Raw genomic sequence first — 16070 nt, forward strand, 5'->3', positions numbered from 1 at the left:
TTTTGAAGAAATCCTGAAAATCAACACTTTGTTGACAAATTACGTCGCAAAACGACTAATTGCGCGGTGCTTGTTACGAGCTTTTCAAACTGATAATAGCAAAAAAGTATATAACGCAGTGTTTCTCAACCCATGAGTCGCAGTTTGATTTCGTGGGTCGCCGGAGTTTTATATAATTAGATTTATCGTGATTCAGTAAAATAAATTTGATTTAAGTTCAGTAAAGAAATTGAGTCGCCAAAGCGTTGTTGTTATGCTTACGCTTAGTATTTGAAAAGTGATTTGGTTAAGTTGGGTGATTGTTGAGAAACACTGCCGTAGACCTTACAGCTGAATGAATTTAAAGTGGACATTGGTAAGCAGTTGTTGTGATTTTGCCAATAATTTAGAAACCACTGGCTCGAGAGTTAAACAAGGCATATACCAGTAAACAGCCAATGTTTCGCAACCTTATTTGGCTTGCGGCACCCTATACAGAAATCATAAATGGTTTACGGCACCCTTGCCGTATTTTTGCTGAGTGGTGGTTAACTGTAACGTTACAATAAACGAGATTTAAACAGCACATTAACTGTGCGACAAGGTTTTTTAATTTTACACTTTTATTGTACACAAAACATTGTGTCAAGCTTGCCAATAGAGCAAAAAAACGGAATCCAAAAAAATTGAAATATCCTTTGGCACCCTTGAGCGTTAAAAATGGCACCCTAGAGTGCCGCGGCACCCCGGTTGATAACCACTGAGTTTATACCTTCGAGTTTGTCAGGAGCGCTTGGGGTGACGGCATGGTGGTTGTGGGGGTTGGCTGCGTCTAAGCAAACCCAGTCGAACGAGCATTCCATCTTGAGCTGAGGAAGGTGAAGGAATCGCACGTCGTCGTACTTCGAAGCGTTGCGGATGTGAATGTCCAAGTCGCCCTTTGAAATAGATACACCTGTTTTTTTGACCTGCTTTGTCCAACCACATTTTTATTATAACAGAAAAAAGTGGTTAACTACACTGGACGCCCATTCAGAGTACACAGGTGTTTTATCACATATTTTTTTAATTTATTTTTATATCTTTCTCCAAACACTTAAAGTCAAATGTTGTTGCAATTACAGCACTTATAATACATCGTTGTTGAACTATTTTGCCTTTATTTTACCAATTTGTTTTTGTGAACGACAAAAAAATCGTTTATAGCTGACTTAGTTTATTTTAGTGCTCCGGAAATGCTTACCGGACGGTCGCTTTACCAAATGAGTTACGCAGGCTGAGAGGGGGCAGGTCGAGAAACAACAATAGAACTATTGCCTACTGCATCTTGTATGTACAGTTTTACATACACCCTCATACAATAAAGGCTGTTATGGTTGGTTAGTACAACTCCAGAAGGGTTTGATCACAGATTATACATAACGTGTATTATGAGTGTTTCACTTTCTGTTGGTTAAATGTTTTATGATGTTGGTCGCCCATTGAGAATTTCTATGTTGTCGGTGTTCTCCATAGTCAAGAAATTTGGCTGACATAGCTTAACTCTTTGGTCTCTAAACCAGTGGTTCTCAAAGCCAGCCACTTGGCACCCTTAGGGGGAATTTTATAATTTAGGAAGGAAATTTGTTCCATGGAGGAATTGGGGAGAAAAATGAATTAAAAAAGAATTTATTTAATTGGTTAAATGCAATAAAATCTTATTTAACTGTAATGATTGGTATTGTAAGAGTCTATTGGGCCCATAATCTAACCCAGTGCTTCCCAACTTTTGCTTCGCGACCTACTTCTAATGCAAGTTTAGAAGTGCGACCCACAATGAGATATGGCCAAACAAATAAAGTTACGTAAAAGTTTAAAACCCGCATTTTTACAACTGGTATAAGTACTCAGTTAATGCGACACAACACATACTTGTTAGGCATTTGTGATATACTTGCATAAATGCTATGTAATGGTAATGTAATAATTTCCCGGTCTACTAGAATATTGTAACATTTAGAAATGCTTAGCGACCCACCAATGGGGTTGGAAAGTGCTGATCTAAGTGTATAAATATATATACCAAATGCTAATGTATACCAATGCAGGCATTTTAAAATCGGTATAAAATTAATTGCTAGGTTGTACGTTTAAACAGAATTAACTTTCAGACATTTGTAACAAGTCTCGGCTTTTGGCGCAGATGTGTCTATTGCAATTTTACATATTGTTTTTTGAATTTTGTCGATTCTTTTTCTGTAGCTCAGATTTCCTGTAAGAAGGTGCAGAAGTAATAGATGAAAAAGGTAGACTATTCGTTTTGATTTTTGCTGGGGAGGAATTGACAGTGTTTGGGCTAGTGAGAGAGGAATATTAAAAAAAAACTTCGAGAACCACTGGCCTAGACTCACCTTGAACATGAAGCACCCGGGAGTCCAGTCCATGTAGAGCCGCTTCCAGTCCCAGTGCATGTGCTCTGTCGTGTTGTACGGGTCGAGCGAGGCCAGGTGAAGCATGTTAACCCTGCGTATGTTAAGTATAAAAGATTTGACCACCACTCATATTGCCAACGCGCTTAATAAACGTTTGACCGCGTCAGATGTTTTGCTAAATTTATTGCGCATTTAAAAATGGGGAAATTGATGCGTCGTCTACTCAGTAGTCGGCAGGGCCAACCCGAGTCTATCCATTTATCGCCACTCGACTGATTCTTGTAATAACGATTATAAAGCCCATAGTTTACCGTTGGGCAAAGTTTTCAACCTTAAATAAGCATTAAAAAAAAACAATATTTGGTAAACCCAAAAGCCATCGCAGGCTCACCGACTCTGTCGGTCAAATACATGTGTGTGCTTCTTTCGTTGAATATTTGGTAAAACGAGAAATTGCGATGCAAGAATTTAAATTATTTTATAAATTTGTCTTTAAAAAAATCACTTTCGATTATATCCTATAATTACAGCGGTTGTCAACCTTAAAAAAAAATTGCTTGTCGGTCCCCTGACAACTTTTTAAATTTCAGGGCCCAGTATAAATGAATAAATGAAGGCCAAAACGAGCTAAATCAATTTAAGCATACTGAGCTAAGACACATTGGAAACTTAATTTGGGGAACACGCACATTTTTTGCATTATATACAGTCCAAATATAATATGGCAATAGGGGGGTGGGGGGACTTTTCTTTGTTACAGGTGTTTTCCATTTTATTTTTGGCATAGATTAACAGTATCCTTTGCTCAGCTTTGAATCGCGGCCCCTAGGGGAACACGGATGCCGAGTTGAGAACCACTGTCCTATAAGTTACCTCATCGCAACTTTGACCAATACTTTACTATTCCCTTTTTTCAACTTTTCTTTGCTTGTCTGGAAACCTTGGGAAATTTCAATACCTTGATAACGACGTTATAAATGCTGTCAGCCCTCACCTGTCCATGGATATGGCAAGTTTTCCGTGGAAGAGCATCCTACTCTTGTCCCACCAGGGGAGGGGACTACTAGGGTCGATCGACATCTTGGTGAGCAAATTCAGCGCCAAGTTCACCTTTCGAAACATCAAAACAAACAATGTCAAGAAAAGGGGGTTAACCGTTTAAACCAGGGCTGCGGAGTCCGTTACAAATAACCCGAGTCCGACTCCCGAGTCCGGCCCTGACTCTACAGCCTGTATTCCGCCAATTTACGTAACTAAAATAACGTGTATATTCAGCAATTTACTTACAGGGGTGTCGTATAATTCATTCACTCACATAACATGGTTGGAAAATATTACACCATATGCTATCCACCTTTACAATTGGCGGCCATGACAGTTTTAAAATTCGGTACTGCGCATGCGCATTTCGGACTCGGGACTCGGGACTCGGGTAGTTTCACGTGGTCTTTCTCGAGTGCCGAGTCCGACTCCAGCAAAACAAACTCCGACTCCGCAGCCCTGGTTTAAACTACAAAGGATGTTTAGTACCAACATTGTGATTTGGTTCTTCTAAGGTAGTACTGACGAACAACGACATAAAACATGTTATGCTAGTACGACATAGGATATGGAGGGGAGGTATTGACAATATTTTTCTTCTTAAGGTGAAAGCAGTGAAAGGTTATGACTGCTATGACTGCTAACAGATTGCAGCTTACCAAAAGTTTTTGTTATCACCTCATTTTGACGCACCTGTGAATTAATATCAAAATCGTAAGTTCGAATAATATCGCAAACTACATTTTTCTGTTAAAACTGATATGAGTCCGTGAGTTTGACTTTAGCATACGGCATTTTTTGGATTTGTCATTGCCTACTGATTTCGTTAAGTCTTTATTAAGGCTCTCGGTGCCTTGTATTTTTTACTCTTAAAGTCGTAATTATGTATTGCAACTTTTACTCAAAAGGTTAATTCCCTACCTGTCCCCAGGCAGGGTCCCAGCAAGGTCCCCAGGCCATGTTAAAGGTGTGCACTTCGCTACTGAGGTCGTGGTAGAACTTGAGAGGGGGCATGTTGCGAAGCACCTTGGCGCGGCCCCACGGCGCCGGTAGATTGACGTACTCTGCCGTAAACAAGCTTAGGTTACAACAGGGAGATAACATAACGGGAGCTCGCCTCTGTCGAGACAAGATCCGTGACTCACTGAAATCGAATAGGCGAGCTGGCGGGATTCGATTAATATTTATTCATGAATTTTAAGATCTTAAATTCAAGCAAATATAGTCATGAACTGTTATAGTGATATCAACGAATATAGCTTGCTTTGCAGGATTTTTTTCGAGCGAAAAGATTGATGTCCATTAATAATACCAAACATTGCTAGAAACCCGTGCAATATTTCCATGTAATACTTTGAATCATTGGAAAAATGATTTTTCTTTTAAAGAAAACGCTGTGTAATATTTTCATAGTAAAATATCAGGAAGAAGTATCCACTGTAATTTACTGCTACTGATATATCGGTCTGTCTTTATTTATGACTCTGAGTTTTATTTTAGTTGTCCACGTTTGATACCACCACACGTAATACACGAACCGGTTCTTTGTGCCGACGGGGTGCTTTATTACTTTTTTACACGTTTCTTATAAAAATCTTTATCGTTGCATTTGGGTATACAATTATTAGGGCGATAATTTTTTGACTTGCCCAAAAAAAGTCAAATTTTGTCAAAATTTACACATTAAAAGCTTGCATGTCAAAAACATCAACTAAGCTTTTAAGAGTTCTGCATACTCACAACGAAATATTTGATTTGTGAACCACCTATCGTAAGTAAAACATCTACAACGTGTGGTTGACGACGCCAAGCCACTAATGCAATTATTTATATGACAATATGTTCTTTAAATTAATGTATTTCTAATAGGTCAACATTTTGTCAAACAATATAGTTTTAGGTCAAAATTTATCAAGACTTGAATTTTGTATTTAAAAATTTCTCATTTTTTAAATCCAAAAATAATCTCTCTAACAATTAATTATACATTTACTTTTATTAATCTAATCTGGTTGGCCGAATTTAAAACACAAACACGCACCTGTTCGTTGCGCCGACGGCGGTCCCTTCTGTTCTGCGCCGCAAAGTCGCCCGTACACTTTCCAGTCGCTGTAGTCCATCAAGCATTGCGGGTAATTGCGCAAACGCACCTGGTGCTTGGCGGCGTGAAGGGAGATGGTGCGAGACCAAAGGGTAACGAACTCGGGGTCGTCACCTAAAAAAGGGTGAAACCAATGTTAAAGGAGTGTCGGGGCCTTTCGTAAAGCTTACCGAAATCGTGGGCATAAATAGCATTATTTGCGTTAGTGGTTGGCCCGCGGGTCGTAGCTTGCCCAACCCTGGCCTATACCATCGCTAATTAAGAGCCCATCCAAAGTCGGCACCGACCAAATTATTTGGGGCTTTAATTATACGTTTAAAGGTGAGCATTTTTGTTTTTTAAGCCTATTTTTATATTTCGTGGTTATTCTTCGCACCTGTTTATGAGTTCGTTTAATTTATTAATTTATTGCAATATAACTTGCATCAAGGTCAAGTTAGGTTAAGTTGCATCAAGGTATACCTTGCAATACACAGAAAACCCTGGTTATTGACCTGGCATGAATACTCACAATTTTTAAGTTTTTGTTTTATCATTCTAAGGTGAAAAACTAGTTTTAGTAAGCCGCCAGATCGTGGGCTTAACCGCCACGTCCGATACTATGGGCTTGATCGATGCCAATGCGATACTAAATTAAGATGCAGCACTTTCTACTTTAAATTGTAAATTCATCAAAAAATAGTAGAGTTTTACAACGCAATTAAACTGCTTCACGCTGAAGCGATTTTTGAGCTAAATAACAGAGAACAATTGTCTTTGAACATTTTAATTTAATCTAATTTATTTATTTGGGCATAGTAATGACGTCACTGGTATTGCATCGCATCGCGATATTTTTGTCTAAAATATCGGGGATCGGCATCGGAGTAAAATGTTAAGTATTGGACAACCCTAATCAGCATTGTAGTGCAAGCACTGAGTGGCGAGAAAAATCTTGCCTACGTTGAGGTTCGAACTCATGACCTCCGCCATTCAGTGACCAGATTGTTTTCGTGCAAAAATTGAGATAAATCATCAAATATGAAAACAAAAATGACAAATGAGGACAATTAATTGTAAGTCATGTCATTTGAATCGACGACGACCAAGTCGAGCCGTTTGTCCAAAAGACTTAAAGACAAGTCATTTTTCCTAAGCGACTTAAGACAAGTCATTTTTCCTAAGCGACTTAAGACAAGTCGTTTTATCTAAGCGACTTAAGTCATGCCAAGTCATTGTAAGGAGTGGTTTAAGTGCAGTTAAGTCAAGCAATGTGACTTAAGTAATTGCAACACTGTTTAACACTGTAACATGAAAACCCGTTTAATTGTTTGTTCCTATACGTCGCTCTACCGACTGAGTTGCGCGGGTATGCACAAAAAGGAAATTGAGAAATAAATATGACAAGCATATTTTTATCATATACAGCAGTGATTACCCGAGTAACGAATCGATTTCTTCGTAAAGCAGTCACTTACCGTCGTAATTCCTGAACGGAAATGGCGACACGTTGTCGATGTCGTGGATTGTGTTCATGGCGTTTCGCATCCCGTTCATTGAATCATCGGCGAGCACTTTTTCGCAAACCAACAAAAAATGAAAGATATAAAGCCAATACACTGTTAGGCTGTTTTTATCAGACCGGGACAACTATAGATAATAATTCTAGTTTTGTAAGTTACCAAATTAGAGCAAAATGATGCTATTATCGAATTTATTTTACATCTAATTCGTGAATTTCTATGTGTTCTAATACTAATCTAATTCGGGTTTTGTAAAATGCTACTTTGTCCAACCGCATTTTTAGTTTTTCAGTCGAAATAAAGGATCGAATTATTACTCTTAGAAACTATTTGTTTTTCTGCAGTTTGAAAGGCGTACGCTCATAGCTAAAAAGTATTAAATTAGCAGGAATAATAGCCATTCACATTCTTATAAAAATATATTGCGATTTAAACTAAATTTATTGTGAATAAATAAATGTAATTTCAGTTCAAATTCTTGTTATGGTTTTCAAGAATACAGTATTTCTAATCAAATTTGAGAAAAAAATGGAATAATTCTAATTCAAATCTTAATTGAGAAAAAAGGGGAAGGTTCTAATTCTTATTTTAATCTAATTTTAAAAAGGTAAAATAAATCTAGTTGTCCAATTCTGTTTATATGGCCAGTGTTTTCCGACCCAGGTGAACTCAGTCTTTCGTGATTTAAACAGATAAGAGCGATTTAGCAAGTTGACTGGTTTACACTGTAACGCGAAATTCCTTTTCATAGATTTTTTCAATAATAACTTTTCAGATTATAAAGCGAGTATTAAATCATCGTTCAAGGTTTTGGAAGTAAGAACGTTTTATATGCCTTTAAAATAAAAGGGGTCGATATTTAAAATGAAACTGTTTACAATTAAACCAGGTATCATTCACGGAACACACATGAAATTATAACATTTTAATCGTTTTAGACAATTGGCCAAATCGTAAACTAAACATGCCATAAAAACGTTATTAGAAACTGCATGTTCATTAGTATCACTTAGAAATACATCCATGTTAATCTACTTGAGTCCACGTGGTGTCAAAAACAGTGGACAATGAAAATCGAAATGTGGCGAAAATCAAAATATAACGAGGCAAAATTAATTAGCTCTCATTACGGTAAAATTGCAGGAGTTGTTTCTTTGGCATTGTAAGTGTTAGCTGTTTAAAAGCATAAATTGCAGATTGTAAAATAAAAGTCGTCAAATTGTTTACTAGAATCATAGATTTTTTGTTTTAGGTAAAACAAATTTAATTTTTTATTTGGTTAAAATTATTTAAATTCCGATAAGCATAAATCAATCAATCAAAGATGTTTAGCACAAAATAAGTTAAAACAATATTCTGCTGCATTGCTTTGTAAACATATAGAATTAGACACCTCCATGCATATTAAATGGGTGGCAATGCTAAAAACCACAAAAAAGTGTCAAATCGAGCGGTTATGGCAAACTGAATGTGTAAAACATGAAGACTCACACGTAAATGACGACGATGACTTCAAATGGGAGCAAATATTCTTTAAGACTTTCCTGTCCCGGTCAAAGTCAGTAATTTATAAGTTAACCAGACAGGAAAGTCTAAAGAATGTATCGAGGGGGCAAATTGAGAAAATGATAACGCTGAAACATACGCTAAGAATAAGACGGGATCGATACGTTTACATTAAAGCGGACAAAAACACACACACAAACACTAACACGCATGCACGCACGCACACACACAGTCACGCACACACTTGGTGAAACAGTCAATTCGACAGACAGCGGGCGCGTATTTTCTCATCGAGAGAGTGACAATTGACAAGTGGTGGCACAAGTGGAGATGTCCGATAATGTCAAGTCGGAGCTGGTACCCAACCCCAAGCGGTACTTAATATAGACACCAATACGATACCAATTTATTTAGAAATTAAATGAATATACTGTTGCTCGCAGGTATTGCTTCAATTGCAAAATTGTTCTTCCGGCAAAATTTTATTAAATGACCAACGTTTCGACCACCTGTTCGGGCAAAAAGACTTTAATAAACTTTTGCCGGAAGAACAATTTGACAATAGAAATTCAATTCATGATTAGCTTTTCAACGCAGTGATTTCTACCTGGAAAGCTAAAAATACGAATTACCAATAGGAGTATTCTAATGCTAAAGCAAGTTTTATCTAATTAACCTAGATGCAACATTTTCACGTTTGTTTCGATTTAATTACCTTGTGCTTATTTTCCAACATAATAAAGTAGTTTGAAATCGGATTGAAACGACGTCGGGCGTATACTGATTGCGCAAACTATCATGTATTTGCTGTGTTCTTTCTAAGATGTTGCCTTTCATACTTTTTTAAATAATTATAGATGAAATGGTTTCTTAAATTTTTGCAGCGGGCACAATCACCAAACCTTGGATTACAGGTCTCGGTATCGGAATAAGACACCAAGTGTCAGTCATCCCTAGTGGCAAGTAACAAGTGGCAATTCACTAGTGGCAATTCACCCGTACCAGTTGACAAATGGCGGCTAGGAACTTTTGACAATATTGGATAGGCGGCAGTAATTTTTGTCTGTATCAGAAATGCACCAAGGAGTTTCGGACAAACCTAGCGACAAGTGGCAGATGGCAAGTTATGAGTGGCAGGTGACGAGTGGCACAAACCTTTCAACCAAGCACTATAGGTGAGCAGGACGCACCACAAAGCATGGGACATCCTTCGCGACTAAAGGCAGGTGTCAAGTGACGAGTGGCACAAACCTGTGGCGCGCAAGTTGACCAGTGACCAGGTGAGTAGGACGGGTGGTGAGGTGCGCGTGTGACGAGCCATCTTGTGCGCCCGCGTCAGGTAGATGCTCACGTTGGTGTGCGACAGCTTGCGGTAGAGCTCCTCCACCTGGTGGCGCGCGGGAGTCGAGGTGCGTGTGACGTCATGTGTCGGTGAAAAAGAGAAAAAGGAAAGGAGGCGAAGTGAGAAGGCGTTTTGTCGAAATCGTGCATATTGCGTGAGGGTTTGGTTGGTTGGTTGGTTGTGAGGTGCAAAATCAAATGCAATATAATGAAGACTTGCGTTGCAGGCTTAATTCGGCCTGCTTTTTTGCGGTGATTAACCTTTAATCAAACTTGATCAAAATGAGAAATTTTTCAACCCCAAAAAATTATAATTTCTGCATAGTTTTAGTCGTACCTTTCTTAATTTCCGCTGTACAAAAGCGCCACTGACGACAGACGAAATGTTGTGCATATGGATTTGGGGAAATTGCCCATTCATTTTGAATTTAAATTTATCTTCTATCAGTGATTTTTTCTTGGTTTCAGTTGAGAAAAGTTAGCTGAACACAATCGTTCATTGTGCAAAAAACGAAAAGGGGCCATCGAATTAGGGAACAATCCCAGGAAAGCGGAACCTTTGAAAAAGAGAAAAAATCCTACCTAAAAAAAACCTTACCGAAAAGAAAAAAAAAGAAAAACGAAAGCCCAATCCAAACGACCGCAAAAAAATTCGCGCGCAAAACTTTGATTACAGGTCAAAAAAAACAACAGCAACACAATCCCTCGGTGTTAGTGCGAACGAAAACGTGCCAACAAACAGGCGAGCTTGGTTGTGAGAAGTTTGCTCAAACGTAAAACGTCGCTTTCAGTCGAACCTGTGACGGCCAGCTCCGAAATCGACCACGACAGTAGGCGGGGGGTCGCCGGGGGTGTCGGGGGCTGGGGACCCCGCTTGGGTGAGGGCATGACGTAGATAGGGGTCGATTGTTGATCGTCATTGTTGGGGCCGCGCAGGTCGCGACATCGCCCCAAGTAGATCCTCGTGTTTTCCTCTTCCAAGCGGCAGTATAGCTCGTCGACCTTTCGTGACGTCATTGATTTTGGGTCACGTGACGTCACGTCATTGTTCGACGATGACGTCACATAATTGTTCGATCATGAGTGTGTCGGTCGGGCACAAGGTAAAGGGTTTTTGGTAGGAATGAATTGACTCCGATTTCGAGTCATTTAGCCAAACCTTTTTAAAAACCGACGAGAAAACAACGCACAAAAAAAGAGTTTCGCAACCTTATGAAACTGTTTATAAATTTTAAGTTTTGTTAAGCTATTGGGCCGAACGACCTAAGGCCAAATCACTAAGAACAAACATTTTTATAAATCACAATTACGACTTCATTGAAAATTAAAAAAAGGTTTTTTAAAAAATTATCGTTGGCTTAAAATCTAACGGCAGGAAACGGAATGTTCCATGTAAAACATGTAAAACAATAACTCAAATGATTATATAGTAAATTTAAAAAAATCGAAATGGCGATAAAATGAAAAACCGCAATTAAAACATGAATGCGTATGTAGGGTAAAAAAATCGCCATTTACCCTAGAAAAAGTTTATCCAAAACATTGTCTAAAAACTTTAAAAAAAAATTTTAAGCGGAAAAGCTTAAAGAAAAACGCAATTAAAACATGGATGAATACGTAGGGTAAAAAATCAAATCGCAATTTATCCCTAAAAAAACATTGTCTAAATACTAAAGGAAAAAAACATTTTAAACCGAAAACGCTTAAAGCCCAATCCTAAAAACCTCACAAAAATAAAAACGTAAAATCAGCACCAGAAAAGACTTGAAGATCGACCTTTTTAGCGTGGTGTAAAAACTAAATAAATCGTTTTTTTTTTCTAGAAAAAGGTAACCCCCAAATGCTCGAAAAAATTTTAAAGCGGAAAAAGCTTGAAGCTTAATCTTAAAAACCTCACAAAATTTTAAAAAGCGTCAAATAATCACAATAAAGGATTCGAAGACCGACCTTTTTAGCGGGAAGTATCTCCCCTCTCTGTCTTCTCATCTCGGCCATCCTCTGGTCGAGAACCCTTCTTCGCTTTTCGCTCTCCGTCCACTCATCCATCATAAGCTCCTGGTTGTCGCGCAGCCTACATTCGAACAGCCAATCAGCGAGCTCGAACGCGAACTGAGCGACGTTGATCTGAAGGTCCGGAGGTAGCCGCTTGCTCCTGTGAAACGTAAAAAGGCAATTGTAAATTGAACAGCAAATGCAGGTCTATTGTCTTTCAAAGCGCGCTGACCAACATGTATTGGAATAGAAGATGTTAACTCCTAGTAAGAATATCAAAGCCGATACAGAAGTAGGGAGTATTTTGTGAACGTTTCGAATACCTCTTCAACATTTAAACGTCTAAAATTCTTCCTACTTTTGTATTGGCTTTAACTGCTACTACGTCTAGCTAAAACCTCCAACTATTATTCTCCATACATGTACATTATTCGTTGTATAAAATGTCTGCTAAGTTCCATTGGTGTCAAAACGTTTAGTAAAATGTTAAAACAGTATTAACATTTTACTCAAAAAATTTCGCAAAGCAAATTAAAAAACAACAAGCATAAAGAGGGTAGCTAGCAGTTGAAAATGGCTTTTTTTAACAAGTCGCTTTGAAATGGCTTTTTTGAAATATACTTTAAGCACCCGTTAAGTCATTTAAAAAATAACGATAGGGGGGGGTGCCGAACTTCCAACCTAGGGAATTCCACTATTTTCCGTCTAACGGTAATGAATAATGACGTCATAAAATAGTGAAGAGTATGACATCATAAAATAGTGATTAGTAATGACGTTTTCAATAGGAATAAACTAAATAAAAACCGCCAATAAACGTCCAGCAAAAGCGAAAACCTTCGGGCGAAAAACCAAGCCAAGGCCGCTAAATATGTGTGTGATTGATTTTGGTACAATCAGCTTTCCACTATCAGCAGCGCAGTTTTCCTTAGTTCCATGTACAAGACTAGACTACACTAAGTTACAAGAACGCCTTTCGCCACCTGCAATACTAAACGAATATCGTTTTTCCCGGGTGTTATTATGCCGCGAATAGCGCAAAATCTGCGCCGAGCTGTGTGCCAAGTCAAATAATATGCAAACTACGGTTGTGGTAAAAAGTTATTACGCCCAAGTTTGCTTTATCGTTAAGAAATTTAATTACCTTCAGTTTGTAACCTACAGTTTTTTAATGAATTTACGTTTTAAGTTACAAATTACTGCATTAATTGGAAATTTATGACTAAAATACCTACATAGCAATTCGGTATAAGATCGGAAACGATATTACCTTATATTGGACGAGTGCCAATACTACCACTTGGTACTAGGTATCGGCTGCAATCTGATATTATCAGACACGGAGACACCTTTTATATTAAACATTATTCGACACTTAACTTAAGCACATAAAATAAATTAAAGACTATTCAAAGTTTTTTGGGAAAACATAAGGTTTTCAAAGAGAGATTTCACAGTGCAAATCATTTTTTAAAAACAATCAAATACATTTAAAGATTTAAAGAACTTCTGACACCCATTTAAAATAAGTTTATACCTGAATGGGTGTGAAGTCTTGCGGTAGAGACCCTTCACCCATTTCCACGTGGTGATAGTTTGGTCGAATGCGGCGGCGAAGTCGTACTGGTAAGGGAAGTGAAGGCGACACGACTCTATGTTGAACGACCAGCAGCGGTTGGTCTCGGTGCGCAGATTGCTGAAGGTTTTCCTGGAAAGAAGAAATAGCAAGGGGAAATGGGTAAAATGCGAAGTTTGGTGATTTATTGGTTAGTTCAAATATTAAAAAACAAAATTTCCCTCATGGATAACAAGAAAAAATAATCTTTGTAGATTGCCGTATTTGTCTAATTCTAAATAGGGTAATCGCAATATAAAGACACATTGTATTGAATTTTAGACGAGTTAGGTTTTTGGGTCTTTGTCAGTCTTCGTATTTTCACGTTCATTTATGCCAATTTAAACAACAAAAAATCGCTTTTACACCGGGTACCTTTGAAAAGTCTTACCGAAATCAGTTTGGGCTAATCAGTATTATAGTGCAAGCAAGCCCAGGATAGAAAACGCAATTAGCCTTTGCTGAGGTTCGAACTCACGACGTCCGGTCATACCGGGAAAATGAGAAGACATTATAGTAGAACTAACCTTATTGGGCACATGCACAGCAAGTTATACAATGGTAGAAGGCGATAAGTGGATATAGACGGTTTCTTATATACACTAATTTTGCTCCAGCCAAGGTAACCCCTTTTTTGACTAATTTGGGGGTGCTGAGTTCAAATCTGGCATTCATTTTTTTCCATCACGTCAGGATTTTGAGTTATAATTTTTTTTAATTAGGGGCAAAACACTAATCTTTCGATGAATATGTATAAAAGGGATTTAAATCATAATTTATAAAAATTTAAATATAGTCTTATTAGAGATTGGACTTTTGCAGTAAGATGAACTTTTCACTGTAATTCCGCCACTGTATTACACTGTATATATCTATGTAAGAAGTATAACGTATAAAGTCTGAAATCGAACCTGTGGTTTTGGCAAGTAGCGTTCCACGATGTAAGTTCCACCGTGCTGTTCACAAAGCTAAAAACCTGGTTGCCGTCCATCACTATGGCAACCTCGCTGCAGTTCAATGACGTCACGTGTTCGGATTGCTCACAGCTGTTTAAAAGGGAAACGATGTCAAGTTAGTTGATATGTCCGCTTCACAGAGGATATAGTTGGAGCTAATTGCACCTTTTTTGTCCTACCTTTTGTAAGTGATGCTTTGATTTATTTTTCAGTCACATTAACTGAAGATGATAGAAATGCGTATCGAAACGTCTTAATCAAGATGATGTCGATTTACTCGACCTTTTTGGCCTTAACAATCATTATCAAGCTAATTGCAAATTGTGTAAAACGCTGTTTGCCTTATTTTTTATTTGTCATAAAAATGGTGAATTCATGGGGCACTTGTCCCCCCTCTGGAATTTTAAAATGCGATTATTATTATTGTTTATAAGTTTTATATGTATTACTTATAATATTGATTTGCATATAAATTTCTATCGAAACAAAATCGTATGCCAATATTAATATAACAGGTACTGAAGTTAAATTATGTATATAATTATAATATATTCATATTTGCCCAGCCTGGAAATTTTTCTGCGGAAGTCTCTGCTGGTTACCTTAGAGCAGCCAGACAAAGGCTGACGGTCTGCTTGTCACTGACGTCCAACTGCAGCTCAACGGGCGCCAGGTTCACGCTTAATTCCAGCACCTGAGCCTGCTTAGGGCTAACACCGTCTCCCGAGCTGCCAACGCCCAGTTGCTGCTGTACTTCGTTGAACTCGTGGGAAGCAGCAGCATTGCGTCCGTCGCCATTGTTGCCGATCAACTGCGACTGTGACGTCGACAAAGGCTTGTTTTGGTTTGAACCCAGGTAGGGTTTGAGCGTTTGCGCAATGTCGAACACGTGGTAGTGGATAAGCGCGTGTAATGAGGGCGACCAAATCGCCGTGACTTTGTCCTCAGACGACAAGGTCACCGCCAGGTGGCGTCGCAGGCGCCGAGGTCGTTTAGGCGTTTTGCTTTCGAGGAGATTGTAGCTGCTTCCAGTCGGTGGTGGAGTGCTGTCTGCTTCTGCCTCTTCGTACTTTGTCGAATAACTGGCCTAAAATTAAAAGTTGGTTGGTTTTGAAGGAAACTTGGTAACTTACACGCCTTAGTTTTGTAATACATACAGTGTCCAACTGTGCATTCATAGTCTCGTATGTTTATCTGTCTTTATGTCTATTGGTAAAAGGTGTAGGTTTTTGTTTAAATCGCAAATAATTCTAATAAGAATGTGAATGGTAAATATATGTGTGGTAATTTTTAGGCCTTTTGGCTTCGCATATGCTTTTCAGACTGTATAAATCTATATAAGTCGTTCCAACTAAAAAGTTTTATTTCAAATTTCTTTGTTTTGACTAAAAGAATAAAAGAGTCGTTGGACAAAGTAGAATTTTTGGTAAAATTCAAATTCGACTCACAAATTAGCTTAGAATTAGGCGCATTTTGCTCTAATTCATTTAATTAGAAAACTAGAATTATCTAGTCAAAGTCTGCTACAGACTATATAAAAACGAGTAAAAAACAGGGGTCGTTTCTTAAGACAATAGAGAAACATTGCGGTAAAAAACAAACATGGCCAATCGCCAGTTACAGTCA

The 16070-nt window shown here is 38.2% G+C and overlaps 1 protein-coding gene across 1 annotated transcript in view; it reads right to left on the reverse strand.

The window, feature by feature from the left end:
* LOC146157243 (bridge-like lipid transfer protein family member 2) overlaps nucleotides 1–16070 on the reverse strand; it is a 57705-nt gene that overhangs the window by 25034 nt on the left and 16601 nt on the right. The window contains exons 17-27 of the mRNA XM_083388521.1: nucleotides 15047–15531; nucleotides 14400–14534; nucleotides 13411–13581; nucleotides 11829–12033; nucleotides 9792–9927; nucleotides 6990–7085; nucleotides 5473–5646; nucleotides 4353–4495; nucleotides 3385–3500; nucleotides 2370–2481; nucleotides 752–917 (exon numbers count right to left, since the gene is read on the reverse strand). Coding sequence (XP_083244647.1) covers nucleotides 752–917; nucleotides 2370–2481; nucleotides 3385–3500; nucleotides 4353–4495; nucleotides 5473–5646; nucleotides 6990–7085; nucleotides 9792–9927; nucleotides 11829–12033; nucleotides 13411–13581; nucleotides 14400–14534; nucleotides 15047–15531 — 1939 coding nt within the window. The remainder of the gene's footprint in view (nucleotides 1–751; nucleotides 918–2369; nucleotides 2482–3384; nucleotides 3501–4352; nucleotides 4496–5472; nucleotides 5647–6989; nucleotides 7086–9791; nucleotides 9928–11828; nucleotides 12034–13410; nucleotides 13582–14399; nucleotides 14535–15046; nucleotides 15532–16070) is intronic.

The sequence above is a fragment of the Ascidiella aspersa genome, chromosome 4, assembly GCF_963924565.1.
Source record: "Ascidiella aspersa chromosome 4, kaAscAspe10.2, whole genome shotgun sequence".
NCBI classification, from domain to species: Eukaryota; Metazoa; Chordata; class Ascidiacea; order Phlebobranchia; family Ascidiidae; genus Ascidiella; species Ascidiella aspersa.